The sequence below is a fragment of the Falco cherrug genome, chromosome 6, assembly GCF_023634085.1.
Source record: "Falco cherrug isolate bFalChe1 chromosome 6, bFalChe1.pri, whole genome shotgun sequence".
Taxonomy (NCBI): domain Eukaryota; kingdom Metazoa; phylum Chordata; class Aves; order Falconiformes; family Falconidae; genus Falco; species Falco cherrug.
The window spans coordinates 13,121,585-13,142,410 of NC_073702.1; the positions used below are offsets into that span (position 1 = coordinate 13,121,585).

Consider the following 20,826-nt stretch of genomic DNA (forward strand, 5'->3'; position numbering starts at 1 on the left):
AGAGATAAAGTTTATGAACGACATCAGCATTAACATTGCTAATATGAGCATGTCAATAATAAGCAGCAGCCTAATCCCTAATATAGAAGACACATGCATTTTCATATGATAATTAAAAGCCTAATGCCATATTAGGAACTATCAACAAGTTATTCAAGGCTTGTACTGCCATGATCGATCCCAGAGTATTTTTAGGATTTATTTTTTGTTGATAGAATTCTGAGATTCTGCAACTAGTCACGTTGGCTAAATCCAAAAATAACATGATCTCTTGCACATGGTTCTGTTAATACACCAATATCTGTACATCAGGCCTTAGTTTCTATAGATTACAGACTGTTCTTCAGGTTGAAGTTTACTAAATAATTCCAAGTTTTGAAATGAGTTTGTGACATGACAAATATTCACTTGAGACAAGGCTGCAATCAGTAAACTCTGTACACTTACGACTGAAATCAAGTTGATACCCAGACTTCCAAGTGAAAAATCCAGAGCATGGACTATACTGTTCATGCAAAATTAAAGTAGTATTTTTAAAACAATTTGGCAATTTATCTCCATAAATAAAACATGTTTCATGATATGATGATAAAAACTGCAAAGAGCTAACCACAGAGAAATTCTAGAGGCCAAAAATCTTTCACAACCAACTGAAAATAAATTAAAATCAATGTAATGAAAAAAGTGCCAAGCAGTTTCACTTGGAGACAGCCCATGAACTATTTTTAGATAGAAAAACTAAAAACTCAGAGGCAAGGTGGGTGAAGGGAATGATATCTCTGTGACAGCTTTAAACAACAAAGCCCCAGCGTAGACACAGATGTATCAGCACAAACACCTTTTTGTAGTTATAACTTTAGTGAAGAGAATGAATGCCTGACAACATAGCTAATGCAAACTATATTTCACAAAAGTCAGGGGAAAAAAATAAAAATTTGACTTATTACAGGTTTGGGGTTGGGTTTTTTTTCGGTCTGCTGATAAATGACTTCTGAAGCACACGGTATGACTGCCTCAGCTGGAGAACTTATATGCATTTTACAAAGACACTTGAATTCTCCCAGCCCAATCAGCAAAACTGATAAATGATCTTTCAATCTCTAATTTTATGCTACAACAAATGGGGGTTACAGTCTGTCCTCGGCTGTATGCATGCTACTCAGAACATTTCACTGAATTCTGTGTGACTGTATATGGCACTGCTGTATATATCCATATTTACTCAGGATTTCCAAGAAACTTCAACTGTATTAATTTTGCAACTGTATTTTTGTTCTAAGACTATTCTGAGTAGTGTTCTTTTCAAACGTAGGCCTGTTACAGACTTAGATCTGCATCCTACTTATTGATTTATAGTACTATCTTGTACTCAACTTTTGGGGGTCTTTTTATCCAAAAAAGATGGCCAGGAAAAAACAAGACAGCATTACAAAATTTTAAAAGTCAGCATGCTTGGCAGGGAGTAAGACACATATAAACTCTCGTGAAAGTTCCCCACAGTCTGGCATCACTTAAGGCTCTCTTCATCTAACACACTGGTAAACTGAACCACCTATGGCAGAATCTGTCCAAATTTTTGAACAAGGGCCATATGGAAGCACCCAGGGAAATCACTTGTGCTGAATCTGGAAGTCTAATAACACAATAACTTTGTCTAGCAATTAAAGTCTCTACAACAGTTTATGTTTTAAGTTTTGTTATCTTATACAATAAGAAAACTGAAAAAGACTTTTGGTATCCATATTGGATGAAAATAAAAAGGAGTTATATATAGGAGTATACAGCAGCAAAAGTGAAAATTGCTTAGATGTTGCAGATGCTGTTGGTTTAATCAGAACAATAGAGTTGTTTTCCACAAGGCAGGTTAAACCATAAACTGAAGATGCAATTTCAGTGTTTGTTTTAGCTAACAGCAGGCTGTCTCCTGCCCCAGAAGAATGTTCTTCCCCCTTTCCCCACTGTGATTACTGGAGATCAACACAGCCACAGGGATCAGCCACCAGCCTTGCTGACCAGACAGGCTGATGATGATGTGGAGAAAGTGAGATGAGGCTGAGAGCTGGAGGGGAGTGCTGTGAACTCCTAATTTTATTTTCTTCCAAATAACAATTTTGGCTGGACAGATTTCTCCTTTAAAACAAAGACAGCAGGAAAAAAATAACACTAATCTGAAAAGAAATACATGTTTTTCAAATTAAGGAAAGCTTTTTAAGTAAGGAGAGTGAACTGCCTTTACTATTTGATCATCCAGTGCTTCTGTGATTTGCTTATTGCCTGCCTTAAGTGTCATCCTGAACCATGAAGTACACAGGGGATCTACACACACACTGCTGGTCTCCAGCTCACTCTCACTGTGGGCCAGTGCTCTTAAAGTACACATCTTCCCAAAAGCTCCTTCCCTTTATCTGCAAGTGCTTTACAGAAAGAACAACATTGCTGGGGAAAGAAGGAAATGATCCAACATTTTAACCAATTCAGCTAGCACCATGCTGCCACACTAAGTGCTCTACTGTCTGGGAATACACTACAGGGCAAACAATTCAGATTTGCTACAGTCAGTGGCATAATTAAAACAGTTTTTCTGCTCTCTGTTCCCTCCCAGTCTGCTTTCAATGTAAGTACCATACATTTTTATATATACTCTTCCCTCGGCCACCTCTCTGTCATTACTCTTGCTTTCCCAATTCTTTCCACGTAGTAAAATGTATGTTAAGCTAGAGGATAAATCAAACCCAATGCAACAATTAAAATCCGTTGTCTGAATTTTATTTTTTTTAAAAAGACCTTGGTGTATTTCTTGTAAATTGTCAGGTATAAACAAACCCAAATATGCAGAAAAAATACATTCACATGTTCATTCTTCAGAAGAAGCATTGCCCTAGCATTTTTCATGGTAAGAGGTTCCAGTTTTCTCCTTAGTTATAAAATGAATTAATTGGTATTTACATGGTAGGTATAACTCCAATTTGTTCTTTCAACAGTGATCTCTGTATTATCTTTCTTTTTAATTTATAAAATGCACTAAGTTTTCAAGTTTCTGGAAATAAACACAAAGTACACAGTTTTAGTACCTTTCAACCAGAATAAAAAAAAAAAGAAAGGCTGTATCTCTGCAGCTTCTGATCTACTACTTTGAAAGACCTGAAGAAAGCATCAGGATTTGCACTAGATTTGAGCTCCCACACTCAGGAAACAAATTCCAGAGACAAGGCCCTTTTCTTGAAAATACCCTGCAACCAAAATACCAGACATTTCAGTCTTAGCATTGTTGGCTCCAACAGCTCAAATGACCTCAAATAAATACACAATATAGGAGGGGAGAGGTGGTTTCTTACAAACACATCTAATACTTTAATAGACCAAAGGCTAGCAGGATTTTGTGTAGGCACAGATAAAGGTTGGTTAGCATAACTAATTACTGCCTCCAAACAGTGGTGCCACCTCATAGCCATTTTCAGTAGATGTTTTAAGTTTTCAATGAAATCTTTCAGGAACTCATGATTGACACATCTATCCATTCTATACTGTATTTAAGAAATAGGTTCACCACTTCTTAATATGTGTCTTAACAATATTTCTCAAGAAGACTGTTCAACCTGACTCCGCTGCCCAAAATACATGCCATGTGCCAAACTAATCAAAAATAACACCTATGTGAACATTCACTGACAGCTGAAGTCACATGCAAGGAACTCTGTATTTATTATTTTGGTGAAGAAAGAAGTCTTAACTGATACAGCCAGAGAACATATGACAAAGTAAATGGTTGCAAAGCCACCCAGAGATAGGTGCCTTTGAGGAGAAAAGTGCTATCTATGAAAAGGCTTCAAATGGTGAGCACAGAAACTGCTTCTCTTGATGCCAGCTGTGCTGTAGGAAATGCAATTCCCTATACATTTTTTGCAATTGAAAAGGTTAATATTAAAAACAAAACAAAAAAAAAACCCGCACAAATATTCTTTCGTCATTGATTTCTGTTCTTAATAGAAAGAATCCTAAAACCTGGAACCTACTGACTGAAGTGGGAACAGTATTTCTGCATCCAATAACTAGACATCACAAGGAGGTGAAACACTTTCTCTGAAATACGGCCCAAGTCACAGCCACAGCTCTTCTGGCAGTAGTGAGTGACAGCGTTGCTGATGGAGCTCAGTAGTTCAAATACAGTCAAAATCCAAGCTCTTTTACAGTATCTTACACCAAAAAGGGGAAGAATTCCTAAAAAAATTGTGAGTACTCCCAACTGCTGTAATGCTGAGATCATTTAACAGCTAGATACGATCATCTCCTCAGTAAATTAGTATGGTTTGTCAAGCCAAACTACAAAATAAGAAAGCCATGACTGCGCCATGAAGATTTGCTAATCATAAACATCCATTTCCAAAACATTCTGAAACTCAGCCAAAATCAACTTATTATCTCCTTTATTGGTGCTTTCAAAGGAGAAAAAAAATGGCCCACTAGCAACCCAGAAAAGCGAGAATGAGGAACAACTGATATCTGATGCATCTTTAGAGAAGGACAGTGAAATTATTTTATCATAATGCTATTTACACTAAGGCAACTAAAGAATAAAGATTAGTCTAAAAGGCCTCATGTCCACAAGCAGGGATTACTGCTGGCAGATCTGAGGAGTTGCTGTCAGCACAGAGCCCTGTGCTGCTTTTGTCAGAAAGCTCTCAGATGAACTGGAATACACTGCATAGGCAGTACATGTTAAACTATAGAGAACAAAATATGACTCTATAATCTATTTATTGAAATAAAATTACATTATAAAATTACTATTATGATGACTATATACCTAGATTGTCTGCATAACAGTATTTTACTGTGAATTCCTTTAGGATTCAAAGGCTCAATTATACTGCTTTACTCAGAAACAACTTACTAATGTCCACATAAGAGCTGCAATAAGTAACTCCCAGTATTTTACTTGAAAAAATCACTCTTTAATCCTGAAAATATCATTATAATTAAATTAATATTTAATAGACATTTGCATGGAGCATAAGAAAAGCTATCTCTTTCTTATCAAAGACAAAATATGTACAGAACTCCTTCACAAAAAAAAAAAAAAGAGGAAGATATAACTAAGATGCAACATAAGTAGACATAATCGATTTCCCAAGCTGACACTGCATTGTAAATTATTTACAACATATAAATAGGTGCAACACTATGCCAAGTCCATTGAAAAAAAACCAAAATGGCATCACACAAGAAAAATGGCACAGCATAGCTTTCTATTAACCACACTACAACTGAATGAATGAAATGCAAGAGGAGATGTGCCAAGTTACTTGATAGTTGCTAGTCAGCTTAATCAGATACTCTCAGTTTCCTGCAGGATGGATAACAAACACTGTTCTGCTGCTTACTGCACACCATGTCTACTAAAATATTTTCTGAGGCAGAATGATCCCCAAAACCTCTGTGCATCTAATAATGCAAGGGGTCTGGAACCACACAATCTGACATAATGGAAGAGAATGAGGCTTAAATAAAAATAATACGTTACAAGACATTGTACACTGATAACTGAGATAAAGAAAATTATAAGGTTATGACAACAGATATCTGAGTCCCTGAGTATCCTTCATTGTAATCCTATCATGCCAAACCTGAGTTTGTGCTCCTGACTGCCCTCTGCCCTTATTTTTAAAAAACAACTCAGAAGTTCAGAAGAGTATCAAAAATACTTTCAATAAATAATTTTAAAAAATCTTGTCTGACAACAGAAAGCTATTGATATTCAACATTGAATAAAAATTTAAATTCTATTCTTAGTTATAACATGCATTTCCCTGTGAAGAAAGGTTAAAAAAGCATAAGCAAGACTATTGTTATAAAGAACTAGGATTTAACAGAAATACTGCAACGCTGAAATGTTATTGAAAGTACTTTTAATCCTTACTTTGTTCAGGAAGATGTATGTAAGAGGTGCTATTCACTTCCACAGCAATCTGACAGAAAAGCTTATCTTGTACCTTCTTAACATTGGTAACGTGATACCAGTTTTCAGCCTAACTGTACTCATACATTAGCACTGTTTTGCATTTTATTAATAATCATCCCAGTTGCTTCATCCAGATAAAGTTTTAATTCATTACATATGCATATTTTTAGAGGAAACTGGAAAGATTTTCTCCTTAGTTTTTATTTAATGAGAATACACAGAAAAAAACAACAGGGAGGGAGAGGAACATGAGAAGCAAGAGACTTTTAAAGCCAAACCACCTGCCTTCCAGGTTTACCCTTCACCAAAATTCTTTATCCCCCACCCAAGTTACACGGAAAATGAAGAAAAACTAGCCGCTTTTGTCTCAAGGAGCCATCCTCCCTCCAAAAAGCTGAAAAAATAAAATACAGAAAAATATCCAAAATACTGTTAGATTTCTCTCTCACTCCATATGGAAATTTAGAAACCAATAATTAAGTCTTTCTCGAATATTTTCCTTGCAACCGCTAAGAGCTGAGGCTTTGCTAAGCCACAGCTACCAGCCATGATGCTATTTCCTCATTTTCACTGCCTTCACTAATAAACTTTTTAAAAGAAGAAAATAAAACACAGACATTAGTATTCAGGCCTACTAATAAAAGCTAGGAAAAAAGCTTTACATTTTCCAACCTCAACATCAGCTTTCAAAAACACTGGATTCTTAGAAATCAATCCTTTCAAACCATGAATCTTCCCTGAAAGTAGTAGGAATTTTAAATAACTCACCCTTTTCCAATTTCTAGCTCCTCTCACTCCATTTTTGCCATTGATTTTCTTAGTTTCAGAATAAAGTCAGCTTGCAATATGCATTTAGCTGCACTCAAAGCACTACTTCATTCCTAATTCCTAAAGTAAAATTGCCCCACATTTTTTGTTATTGCCTTGATTTTCTAATCCTTTATAGTCTCACGTTTCCCTTAAATTACCGTCCACTGGAAAAAAAATCTGTAAAATTAATAATGAGTTTTAGAAAAGGTTTTCTTACTGACAAACTTTCAAAATATTTTTAGTAAAGACATGTATGGGTGGTACCTAATTTTTACCTGTTCCTTTTCATAAAATGATCTTGATAATACTGGGAAGAAACTAATAAAAATAGAGCACTGTGTCAAGTAATTTCATCTGGTCATTTTTTTTTTTCAATAGCTAACGTCCAAGGTATTTAAAACCAGTGATTACTTTCTTTAACTTTGCAGAACTACACAAGCATAAATATTTAGTATTTACAATATTGAATACCTCAGAGAAATTTATAATCTATCTAGTAATCTAGACTATTTAGGTCCTATTTCTTTAATCATTCTCCTCTCCCAGAGATCACTTTGTGTTGTGACCCAGCTCCTCTCTTCTCCCTCTCCCCTGGCCTCATGCTACCCACAGCCCCTCTTTGCTCTGCCCATGATCCAAGCAAAGGGGAAGTCCAAGGGCAGGTGTATTTTTTTTTTTCCCAGGCAAGCTGGAGCCCGTCCTCTTGCAACAGAGAATACTCAACCTGAAGACACAGGAATACAGTTGCTTCCCTTGTCATCACAGGAACACACTGTACAGAAATGACAGTCTCATGACTCTGAGCACATCTCAACCAAGAAGCTCTGAGAAGATCCTCTCTCCACTAAGCACGGGGAACTTGAAACTACATTCCTAACCACTTCTTGCCATTTCCTTGTTCCTGTGCAAACTTAAATCCATCCAATCCCATTACGCCTTACTCTCTTTCACATTCTTTTTGATTTTTTCATGCAGTCTCTGCCTTTCATCCCACCCTATGTCGCACTAGGGTGCTGCCTAGCTTCACCTCTACACAGAGTACCCACTATTCTGTTGCTGCTCAAAGGCAAGATGCCAATTCCACCAGAAACAAACAAACAAAAATCATGAAAATATAGTGTCTGAGGAAACTGTGACTCACTCTCTTTTTAATGCTGCCATCAGTAACGGGAGGACAGCCAATTTCACTGAGGGAAGATCAGTATAAAGCTTCTTGTCGTATCATAAAAGTTGTTTCCTTTATTTTATCAGTATTTATGTATAAACAGTAGAGTTTTCAGTAGCAGATTCATGGTTTAAGAAAAAGATATTCACAATTAACTTTCTACCTAGATGCTTCCAGATTCCAGAAGAAAAAAAACACACCTGAATCAAAATGCTTCCTGAACTAAAAACTGTTACAGATGAAAATGTCTGAAAACAGACATACTTGCCTTTCTGTGGTATCCTTTGGATACACTGCTCAGTGTTTCAGTTCGTCAGTAGCATTTAGTCTGAGCTCTTTCTTTTAAAGACTTTGGATGACAGGAGTACCTTACTTACTTTGTGTCTCTGACAAGAGGTGCGCTTCCCAGTTTAAAACAGTTTTTTTCCCCTCCGCAAGATGTTTGCCTCAAAGAAAAGCTTTCTGCCAGATCAAACCCTGTAAAATACAATACAATGATTTTCTTTGTTTAATGGAATTTGAAAAACAGAGGTAAAAATTGACTTTTAGCATGCTTGGTGACTTTGTGGAGTACAGACTGACAAGCTATTTTGAAAACCAATGCTTCAAGTCAGAGAAACTTCCAATATTAATTTTATCAACCGAGAAACTATCAGTGCAATATTCACTCAAGTAGATGACTTGCAACCTGAGAAATGCTTTCATTATTTCCTTTTATCATCTGAACTAATAAGAACAAAGGATGTTTAGGAAAAACAGTGGAAATGCGTGTGACTGCAGAACCTGAATGAATACTTTCCAAAACCAGGACATTCTGATTTTAACCCCACCTTCCTAAAAACAACAGCAGCTTTTGGAGCATGGGGGTGGCATTCTGTACTGTCCTTTCAGTTTTAAAGCCAGCATCAGTCAGACCATGATTACATCCACTACTAGCCAGTCATTTTAGATATCCATATTAGCATAGTCATTTACCTGAAACACCAAGACTGTCTCTGTTGATGTGTTTGAGATGACGGGCAACTGTACTCATTAAAGGACACACAGCACCTTCAAGAGAATACAGTTTAGTATCTGTCATAAAATTCTATAAAACAAGAATGACCTGGAACAAACTATTATGACAGTGATAGCAATATTAACAGGAATAATTATTTTTGTTTCTTTCAGAATATAAAAACCAGAAATAAACCAAATTACAAAAATCTAAATAAGAGCAATGATATTTCAGATTTCATACTACACTAATACAAGCAGATACAAATTTTATCACGTTTTAATTCAGCTTTCTCTGATTAAAGTTCACATGAACAATATAAACAGATGAAAAACACCAAATTCTTACCAAGCTCTTTCCATCTACAATACTCTATAAAGCAATAGCATCTATTTCAAGTTTTTTTGGTATTTCTGGGTATATTATCAGAAAATACCTTTTCCCCCATTAATGAATCAAGCATAAACGCTTGATTACCATGACAATTATCTATTGTTACTTCGGTGAACAGTAATTTCAAAATGTGAATTAAGAAGGATATAATCATATAACAAATAATGTAAGCAATACTTGTATTTTAGAAAAAAAAAAGGTTGAAAATTAAGCAGTTTTACAGGGGATTAAGTCTGATCCAGAGTATTTAGGTAAACAAGCAGAATGTTCTAGAATGTGGAATGGTAAATTCTAAGGTTAAATGTAACTGAACATTTAGATTAAACACTATATTATCAATATGCAGTATCTTACTTGCATAAAGTCCTTTTTTTAAAAAAAAAATATATACACAGAGGAATACATACTTTTAAGAAGCAAATACAGATGAACGTCACTTGTACATGGGTCAGAAATATGGCTCATTCTTTAGGAAACTTTGCAAATAGCTCCACTGAATGCTAATAAAACTATCAAGTGGAAGATGACAAGCATGATTTGTCCCATACGTTTATCAAGCACAGACCTGCTTTTTGAGCTGATGCGACTAAAACGATGGCCATATCTGAAGCTGCTGAACAGTGAAGGTCGAGGGGCTTTCTGAACTGTCAGTTCAATGAAAGAAGTAAGGAGGAATGACCTACCACTAATGTGGAAATCATCTATATTTAAAGATTTCCAAGAGCATTCAGACTGAAAGTTGGCATTCAAAATAGCTATACTTGTAATCTCAAAGCATGTGGAATTTGTCATTCATTCTGTAGCAATGTAGAAAACATATTATTCTTCAGAAGTCTTAAATTCTATTAAATGTGTCACTGTATTTGATCTGGATTAAGAATTGCTAGGCAGAAATAACCAGTGAAACTAAATTACATAATTCGGATATAAAGACACCTCCTGACAACATGGTTAACGAAAGAACAGACCAGGTAGAAGATGTTTTTTTCGATTCATTAAGTTCTAATTGCAATCTACAATTACAAGTAACATCACTCAAAAATTAATATATTTCTAAGGGTCTAAAAGAACGTGTTCTCTCTTTCCTTCAGACTTGTGCATAAATATGTGTATGTACATGCATTTACCTATACAGACAGATATAAAGCTTCATGACGAAGGAGATGAAACATATGCATTAAAAACACCGTAAATTCCCCTTCCCCAGAAAAGACAGAACTGTAAGGAATATTGATGTTGAAATCTCTGAAAACGAAACTAAATATTTTGCTGTTTCTGGTTTGCATGGAGTTTTATGTAGCGTGAAAAGCATTCAGTGGGATTACATACTCACATAGAAATTTCAAAGCAATTTCAATACACCATTTGATACATATACACACACACTATGGGGACAGAAACAGGCTCACCTTAGATACCCTCTAATCTACAAACCTCAGCCTTCAATTGCTTATACAGATTGTCAAACCATAGACTTTTATCTATAGCCACTTTAAAACAATGAATGTGGTTATGGTAGATTTACACAAGTATAGGTTTAAGAAGTATCTTTGTGTAAAGGAAGCCTGCTAGGGCTGAAGATACAAAAGCATGTCACCCATACATTGACAAACATTTTTCTTAAATCTGTGTTTTCTGACCAAGGTTTTTAAAATATGTTTATCTCTTTATCTATAAGATTACTAAGGAGATTCCCTTTTTGGTTAAATTGCTTTGCAGTACTTACCATAAGAGAAGCCAGATATTACTCGTATCTGATTTTACCTCAAACTAGTGTAGTAATCTCTAGCGAACCTGAGACACGACTGTGCTTTTGTTTTCAGCATTAACTTACATGAGGGTTGAGTGACTAACGACTAGAGAGTTTTAACTTATTCCCCACAGCCACTGTCTTTCAAGTCCAAATAAAGACTCAAGCCTTAATTTCTGTGTTATCCAGATGATAGCAACAATTCCTCACATGCCACAGAATGGACCGTGGACCTATTTTTATCTGTGGTGTAATAGTCACAGCACAGACAGGCCATTTAAGTGTTATTTATTTAATTGTATCCTATATCCCCAGAAGAACTGAAAGGGTTACTATGAATCTTATTCTATCTCATGCTGCTGATGCACTCCTTTAGCCCAATGTTATTCTTTTTACCAGAGAGCTAAGGCAAAACTTTAAAATATTAAAAGCAAAACTTCTCCATACCAAGACTGACAACTTTCATTGGTATAGATTGATGAATTTTTTTTCTATAATTACAGTTTGTACAGTCAGAAAGTTAGCCTTTCCCAAGATTTTTAGTACTGCTGGCAGATCTTTAGATTTTCTTTGGCCTAAAACAGACAGTTTACCCATTCATCCTGTGGGTAGCTGAATTAGAAGTTCTACGAGAAGACACTCAGGGAAGAAAAAGAACAAGACAAACCCTTACCACTAGTCCAGGCATGGAAACCATGTACCTACCTGCCCTGTTAAAATACATAACTATAAAAGTAATCAAGCAGTAAAAAGAACAAGCTTACATTATACGCAAGATAGCTCTGCATGTGATAAAACTGGGTCTTTCTGGACTGAAGTCAATTACTCATATTAAAATGGTGATGTCAAAGCTCAAGTGAACACACCTATAAATTAATGAGATCACCTATCCATAGGACAAATTGCAGACCTTAATCTTTAGAAATCAGTGAGTTCTACATAGGAGCTAATTACTGTAAAATCAACCTAATAGTTTCAGAAATATATATTTACGCAGATCAAGCAGATGTATCGCAGACCACTGATCTTCTTTCTCTCCAATAAGATGCTAGTAAGAATATTTTTGTTTTCTAATAGCATTATACAAAGATATATATATATATATAGGCATTGCTTTTAGATGTATCTGCTGCAACATGCAATGGCATGTTCTGAATTCCTGGAATGATCAGGGCACCTGTTGAAACACACTGCAGCTTCCATCTAGGCCCCATGCCCAGTTTTCCTTTCCGTGCAAATGAGGACAGAGGAGACTTTGGTGCATGCTTCAGTCTCTCTTACAGACATCTCTTGTGTGCACTTCCTGACTGGGAACTGTAGCTTCCAATAAGCACTCCTGGCTCCTCCAGATCCCCCAGTAACAGCTAGATTCAATTTACAAGTACCTATATGCTACTTTCCAATTAGACTTTATGTTCAGGTGAAATTTTCAGCTGCCATCTAACACCACTGCCACGCACATTGCAAGGGCACCAAAATTTCCATCAAGTAAGCATGACTGGTCAAAAGAACGTGGTCAAACAGCAAAGCCCCACCTAACACATACCCACATCTGATGTCAGACTCAAGCTTCAGGCAGAAACCTGTATTAGCTAGGATTTGTCTCACGCTCTTTCTGGATCAGGCTTCATAAATATGTAGACATAGGGAATCTCTTTGGAGTTTGTGGCATACCCGCAAGTGTCAGCAACACCATCCAATGAGGCCACCTCAAATGTATTTGCAATGAAGATAAACAGACTCAGCTGGCATGCTTTCAAATAAAGTATTCAGATTTCCTACATTCCTGTAGCATGTATAACAGTACCAGAAAGTAAGATGTGACTGTTTTGTTTTCCTTTTTTACTCTGCAAGCCACATCATAATACACTACAATGTACTTGTCTTAAGACAAGTGTGGAAAGAGGAATGAATGAGACTGAATCTACGACTTTTCTGATATAGGAAAGAAGTCAACTCCAAGTCTGGCAACTATTTAGATGGTTATGGAAATAACAGCTTTGGCAGGCAGGATTAAGAAATCCATACCAATGGAGTTCAAGTATTAGGATGCTCAGCCTAGACCCCGGAGAACTGGATTCTCCCATAACGAAGAGTAAGTGGTAAAAAAGATTACTTCATATTATTCAAGACAGCCAGCATGGCTTCACCAAGGGCAAGTCTGGCCTGACCAGCCTAGCGGACTTCTACAATGGAGTGGGCAAGGGAAGAGCTACAGATGTCATCTATATGGACTTCTGTTGGGCCTTTGACACCATCCCCCACAACATATCTTTCTCTCTAAATTGGAGAGACATGGATTTGATGGGTAGACTGTTTGGTAGACAAGGAATTGGTTGGATGGTCACATCCAAAGGCACTGTCCTTCGGTCAATGACTCAATATCCAGATGGAGATAAGTGATGAGTGGTGTCCCTCAGGGGTCTGTATCGGGACCAGGTTAACATCTTCATCAATGACACAGCGGGATCAAGTGCACCCTCAGCAAGTTTGCAGGTGACACCAAGCTGAGTGGTGCAGTTTACACAATGGAGGGATGGGATGCCACCCAGAATGGCCTTGACAAGCTTGAAGTGGGCCCAAGTGAACCTCATGAGGTTCAAGAAGATCAAATGCAAGGTCCTGCACATGGATCAGGGCAACACCAGGCTGAGGGATGAAGGGAATTGAAAGCAGCTCTGAGGAGAAGGAACTTGGGGGTATTGGTGGATGAAAAGCTGGGCATGAGCTGTCAATGTGTACTCGCAGCCCAGAAAGCCAACCATATCCTGGGCTAAATCAAAAGAAGCAGGCCAGCAGGTTGAGAGACATGATTCTTCCTCCTCTATTCTGCTCTCATGAGCCCCCCCTGGAGTGCTGCATCCAGGTCTGAAGTCCTCACTACAAGACAGACATGAACCTGTTGAAGTGGGTCCAGAGGAGGGCCACCAAAATGATCAGAAGGATGGAACACTTCTATGAAGAAAGGCTAAGAGAGTTGGGGTTGTTCAGCCTGGAGAAGAGAAGGCTCCAGAGACACCTTATTGCAGCCTTTCAGTGCTTAAAGGGGGCTTATAAGAAAGATGGGGACAAATGTTTTAGTAGGGCCTATAGCCATAGGATGAGGGGTAATGGTTTTAAACTAAAAGAGAACAAATTTAGACTACATATAAGGAAGAAATTTTTTTACAATATGGGTGGTGAAACACTTGGAACAGGTTGCCCAGAGAGATGGTAGGTGCTCCATCCCTGGAAATATCCAAGGTCAGGGTGGACAGGGCTCTGAGCAACCTGATTTAGCTGAAGGTATCCCTGCTCATTGCAGGAGGGTTAGACTAGATGTTCTTTAAAGGTCCCTTCCAACACAAACTATTCTACGATATTACAGGTGAATATCTTGGGTGTAGGAGTTGATGCTTTTTTCTTTCTGTACCATTCCATAAAAAACAATGGGCTTCACACTGGGAGAATGTATGTAGCTGAGGAAATCCTCCTTTGTGGCCTGGGATCTCTCTTACCAGATGAAGTGGCTTTCCACAGTGTGCAGGTTTTCATGAACCACATTCTTATGGATAACTAAAGCTCCTTATTCACTGCTTAAGATGACTTAGTATTTAACTACAAGTTAAGGAATCCAAGGGTGGAGAGGTCACTTAAACACCGCAATGGCTACAATAGTTTGTGGGTCCAACCTTAAATATTCACAATATTAAGAATATGAATACACTGTATATGTGAGTTACTGTGGAGCCACTATCTTGACTTTGAGAAGTGTCTAGCTGTACTTAAAACATGAAAACCAAAAAGGTAAACTGATTTGCATATTTGAAACCACTCACTGTATTTGGGTATAAAATGCTTATCTAAAATTATGATCTCGAGCCAATACTTTCAAAACACATTCCATGTCAAAAGGCAATGGAAATTCACCATGCCTGACAGTCCCAGGACTGTGTTTACACTACATTTTTCATGGGTTAGCAAGTGACTTTGAAAAACACTAATTGTAAAAGAAAGTTGAAAAAGCAGCAATGATGTGGGAATGAGACAAAGTATTAATATTCTTAAAATGAAGCATTCAGGAATGATCACATTCGAACTTCACGTGTCACTACAGAAAGAGCTCATGTCCATGCTGCGAAACCAAATGTTCCCAGCAATAATTATATTAATAATAATAATAATAAAAAAGTAAGTTGACAACATGAAGAAAATATTCTTGACATCAGATCAAAAACATGATTGTGGAGAACTCCTGAACCCTCTCCCTCAGATTTGCTATATTCTGTCATTAGAAATAAACGCTTCCTTCTGATGAACAATTAAGGATATCAAAATTTCTGGACAAGAGAGAACTGAAAGAAATCTTTGATGTGAATCAAACTGTTGCTGGCACATGTTCAGAGCCTAAGGAGGACTGCTCTAAGATGATCTGGCATACTGTGTCACTGACATTTTTTCCCCAATACTGTTATTTATTTATGACAATATTGACGCAATGAATAAGCCCCAAAGTATACTCAGAATACCAGCTCAGAAAGCTCTCCCCTACATATGCACAGAAGTTAATCCTTTCTCTTGCACAAGAGATTTCCTTCCCCTAACACACTTCTTCCCCCACATCCGCCCCCTTCAGATTAACTTTAATTTATACTTTTCCCTGTGTTTGAAGGCCATTCCTTTAGACTCAAGTGGATCAGGTGAGAAATTTCAGGATGTAAACGCAATAATCCAAGATTCTATCTAAATGGGCTTTGCTGGAAAAGCTTTCATATTAGCAGAGTGAGAAATAAATGCTAACCATATGTTGTTGAAGGAAGAAAACCAAAAGGATTGCTTAGGCAGATCCTGAAGGACAGATGCTGATCCAAACAGAACCGGTACATGGGAAAGACGGGAGAGAACAAAGACCCAAAAAAGTCAGTTAATGAAAGAAAGAAAGAAGGAAAAAAAAAATAGAGGTTAGATATTTCTCTCTTCTTGAAGTGAGTAATTTCCACATTTCCAATTTGTAACAGATTAATCTGTATACAAATTATCAAACTAGAATGAGACAGTTTTGCAAAACGGAGTACTCAGTTCAGCTGAACAGGGTAGATTAACAAGAGGCTCACAGACACACCTGTACCCCTTACTGCTGCACCGTCACAGGGTCCATTCTGTCTCAGCTCCCACTTTCTGGTCTGTCACTCGTATGTCTTTTTTGGACAGTAACCATCCCTTTGGTCTCTAGAAGAGACTCTTTCCTGTTATCAACCTGAGCCTTCACTCTGAGCCTATTCCCTGCTGTCGGCAGAGCTGCTCAAGCTGGCAGCTATCTACTTGTTATTCCTCACCATCTGCCTGTATCACCTCAAACAGCAGAAGCCTCTCTCAATTGCACACCATCAGTTATTCTCAGGAGAGGCTCAATCTCTCCTCTTCTTCCCAGCGGTTCAATTTGACCCATATTTGATCCATTTGTGGCAATCAGGTTAAGGAAAACTGCAACTTACCTGCTGGCTGTCTAGCCCCAAACTTCTAACAGAATATACAGTTCAGATACACCATTTGTTAGCAGTTCAGTGTATCTGTCACATCTATGACTGGTCCACCTTTTACTAAGACATCATTTATTTGGGGGGCGGGGGGGGGGGTGGTGGTGGTGCAGGGGAGCAAGAAAGAAAAAAGTAAAGAGACAATGCTTCCTGGCATTTTGTTTTAAAAATTTTCGAGTTTCCATTTATTAATTTTTATTATTAGGCAACTTCTGCACTCACACCCTTCTAGCACTTTTAAAACTTCCCTTCTCAATCCACCAGCTCGCAAAGACAGAGGAGACTACCTATTTTGCTTCATTCAGACAGCTGAAGAGAATGACGTAGGCTCACTCTCTCACGGGGGTTAAGAGTAATTCATCAGCAGGGCACTTAGCCTTGCTGCCTTAAAAATGTAAGGCAAAAAAGTCTTAGACTAAAACCAGCCTCTTCGCAACACATTATTCTTACCTTAGAGTTCACACATTATACTTACTATTTGTTAAATATTGTACCTAGGAGTAGTAAAATGGTCAATATTCTAGTCATTGACTTTTTAAATTTCTTGGACCTGAGTCTCAAATGTGTTACAGAGATTCAAAATGGTTGTATATGTATAGCTTCTATTATCTTTCATCAGGTTTCTGGAAAAACAACATTACCAAAAATAAATTTCATTTTCTAAAAAATAAAATAAAAGAGAACTCTTTTTACTTCCATTTAAATAGCAACAAGCACGTTCTCCTTGCTAATAAAAAGATTCTGTAGGAAAATTTTAGAAAGTTGAGGTATGTGCTGAGGCTGAACAATTCTAGAAAACTGATCAATTCCTTATTCTACAAGCATATGTGATGTGCCATTAAGACAGAATTTACCACATTCTGGAGTGTCAATGGAGAGTTTAAGTGAGAGAGCTAGAAAACATGTGGACAGTAAGAGAAAGAAGAAAACAGAAGGATGAACAAATATGCAGAAGATGGGCAACAGCTTTTAAGTTAAACAATATCACTTTATACCTTTCCTCTGTCTTAGGCACAAGGTTTTGTCTAACTCTGCATCTCTGAAATGAACGCCCTGGTCTGGGGATTAAGTTTAGATGAGGTTAACGTGAGCATTAGGTTGTTTAGGTCAATGTGATCACTGATCTGCTCTAATAAAGCCAGGTGATTTTGTTCACTGAAGTTTTGCAAGCTCTGATTTAGAATCTTGTTTTGTATGGCAAATTGAAAAGTACAAAACAAAACTCCTAGGAACTACAAGGGCTTCCAAACATGAACCTTCCAAGAACAGGAAAAAGAAAGGCTGCTTTGAAACTGCTTCGAACTTAAGACTTTTTGGAAAAAAAGATATTTTTAACAGTCTTTTATAATTTTACCTGCTCATACTGCTTATTTTCCATGTACTGTCATTATTTGTTCAGTACTGAGATTTATGCCTTTGGTCTGTGATAGTCAAGAAAAATGGAAGTACCTGTCTGGTCACTGACAGCCACAGAAGTAGAAACAGGAAGGAGGCGGCAGAGTGCCATACAAAGCCAAGCTATGTAGGATCCAACGTACTTCATCTCCCCCTGGACACATGTGAACAATCAGTTACAAATCTGAAACAGAAAATAATCATATTCAGAACAATCTCTTCTTATTCTTTTCCCCTCACCCCATCAGAAAATGACAAACAAGAATTTCTGATCTGGCAGGAAAAGAGGAAGTCGCTAGTCACACACACAGTGTATCATTTATCAGTTGTAAGGAGCTACAGAAAGACACTTGCGTAAATTTAGAAGTAAATGACCAATATACTCCTTTACATCTTTATGAAACTCAGAACTATTAACTGACAGACATTAGTTGTAAAAGCACTAAATTTTCATCTCTCCAGTAATGACTAAGTTTCTTTCTCTCCCAGGTTTTCAATTTTAAATATATTAGCTGAACCAGTGTCACAACACTGCCAGTGACTGCCGAAGTTGTCTTCAAATTGAAGAAGGACAACATGCAATCCTTTAAGTGCAAAAGAATCCAAAATACGTTATTTCTCTGCCTTGCGAAACACACGAGTGCCTAGAGCAGCCTGTATTAGTTTACAGCTTAATTTTCAGAAAAGATTGAAGTCTGGCTTCAACAACGTGTCTTCTGTCCTCTAAAGACAGTATCCACTTTTCTTCTAAGCTGACTGCAATGTACAGATACGCTTGAATTTAATGAAACACAGAAAAGACAAATATTTTTTTCTAATCACATTTTCTGTAAGACAAACAAATCACACACCTAAACCACAATTCTTGTAATTATTTTTGCACGGCGCCTGATTCATTATCACAGCTATTCTGTCAGTCACATGTACTGACAGCAACTACACCATCATTAACTTTTCCAGCCTCCCCAACAGCAGCAAAGTGAACACACGTTCAAATAACATTATCATTTAATTTCCTGCACCTGCCTGACGAGCAGGCATCAGTAATTCACTAGAGCTGCCACTCCAGAGGTCTCATTTTCTGAAGGACTCTTGCCAATTCAGTCACCGCCACCGCCACCCCCTCGCGGCTGCCGCACCTCCGGGCGTGGGTCACCTCCCGCCGGCTGCTGCGGGAGGCTGCGCCCTCGCACCGCCCCGAGCCCCCGCAGCTGGACGGGCAGCGTGGCTGCTCCCGGACCGAGCGGCGTTTGCCGGAGGCACGGTGTAACGGCGGGCCGGCGGCAAGGGCGGCGCGGAGCAGCGAGGCGCCGGCCCGGGCACCCCCGTCCCCCCCCGTCCCTCCGGAACCTGCCTGCGGCGCCGGCAGCGGGCGGCCCCCGGCGAGTGGAGCGAGGGCCGCTTCCTCCGCAGCCCCGGGGCGGAGCGGGGCCGGGAGCCCGCTCGGGCCAGCGGCGCCTGCGAGCGGTGCCGGGCGGCCGCCGGGAGCGAGGGGGCCCTCTGCCGCCGGGACGCCGCGAGGGGCCGGCCGGCCGCGGGGCAGCGCCGCGGCACCTGCAGGGGCGGACAGGTGAGGGGGCCGCGGGGCGCGGGCGCTGCCGGCCCGCGGCGCGGCGGCTCCGGGTCGGGTTCCGCAGCGCCGGCGCCAGCCTGCCGGGGACCGGCGCCCCCCGCTCCACACCCCCGGCATTTGCCCAGGAGCTGCCGAAGCGCGCGGGTCCCCTCGCCGCAGGGCATGTGCCGCGCATCCCACCCGTGCCGCCGCTCCCGCGCGGGGTTCCACCGGCTGGATGTAGCCCGCGCGGTACGCGTGCTAATTAGAACGACACGCGCTACTAGGTAGATTTTCATGTGTAAATATATGCATACAATTCATAAGCATGACCAACATTGTGGCAATTTGCAACAGTCTAATCAGTTTTGTAAATTATTGCAGATTTTGTAGGGCTGTCTTCATTATCATGTACCTATAGTCACTCGCAAACATATACAATATTTACACAACCAACAGCAGATGCCTATAGCGTAGACTGATTACAGTACATTAAAGTCTTACTGTGTACGTTTATATAGGACATAGTTAATATGGGAACATCAGTGATAAACTTAAATGGCAATTTTTGGAAAAAAAACCCACCCCAACAACAAACCACCCCACAAACCTCACCCCTCAATAAACAAACAAAAAACCCCGAACAGCACAAAACCCACCCCCCACCCACCCCCCAAAAAATACGACAAAACAAACCAGTAATATTGTGGGGTGTGTGTGCATTTGAGGCGTTTAGACAATTGAGTACAAATTATGAGTTGCTTACCTTTAATTTTTATTTTAGTACGTCCCCCAGAAGCACTAAAAATGCCCGTGCAGAGCTGCTGTATTGCCGAGGAGTTGCAAGAGTGAGCCTCCAAAGAGTGGTAGAGGGGGATGCAGCTCTGTCCTTATTAGTCTCACACAGTGTGACCCTCCCACTCAGTGAGCACAGAATACTCTGCAGGAAAGGACAAACAGCCACCCAGACACAGATTTTACATAATCATACTTGTATATCCCAAGTCCAGTAACAATCTAAGAAATGGGGTTTTTTCTCCTTCCACCCCACCCCCTCAAAATAATCTGTTCCATAAATTAAACTGCCAGAGTATGAATGCATGGATGAAAGAATATCTCGTTTCTAGTTGTCAAGAACCAATTATGTACATTAGCACATGGGCAGAAACTAGCTTTTATCACTTAAGTGTAAGCACACATCATTAATTTTATATACTTTATCATAAATTTAAAAATCAGCCACCCAAGTAACGAAGAGAGTGCACCTAATTATGGCACCAATGCTGCAA

General features: G+C 39.0%; 1 protein-coding gene across 4 annotated transcripts in view; it reads right to left on the reverse strand.

Annotated features, from left to right (window-relative positions):
• The window catches only part of COL19A1 (collagen type XIX alpha 1 chain), a 203,112-nt gene extending 182,658 nt beyond the window's left edge, over positions 1 to 20,454 (reverse strand). For 3 of the 4 annotated variants that reach the window (XM_055713942.1, XM_055713941.1, XM_055713944.1), the window contains exons 1-4: positions 20,304 to 20,454; positions 18,040 to 18,169; positions 8,910 to 8,984; positions 8,312 to 8,411 (exon numbers count right to left, since the gene is read on the reverse strand). In XM_055713942.1, the coding sequence (XP_055569917.1) occupies positions 8,312 to 8,411; positions 8,910 to 8,984; positions 18,040 to 18,133 (269 nt within the window). In that variant the 5' untranslated portion in view covers positions 18,134 to 18,169; positions 20,304 to 20,454. Of the gene's footprint in view, positions 1 to 8,311; positions 8,412 to 8,909; positions 8,985 to 18,039; positions 18,170 to 20,303 lie in introns of those variants that run through there. The other variant, XM_055713945.1, reaches the window with a different exon arrangement.
• Positions 20,455 to 20,826: the final 372 nt, after the last annotated feature.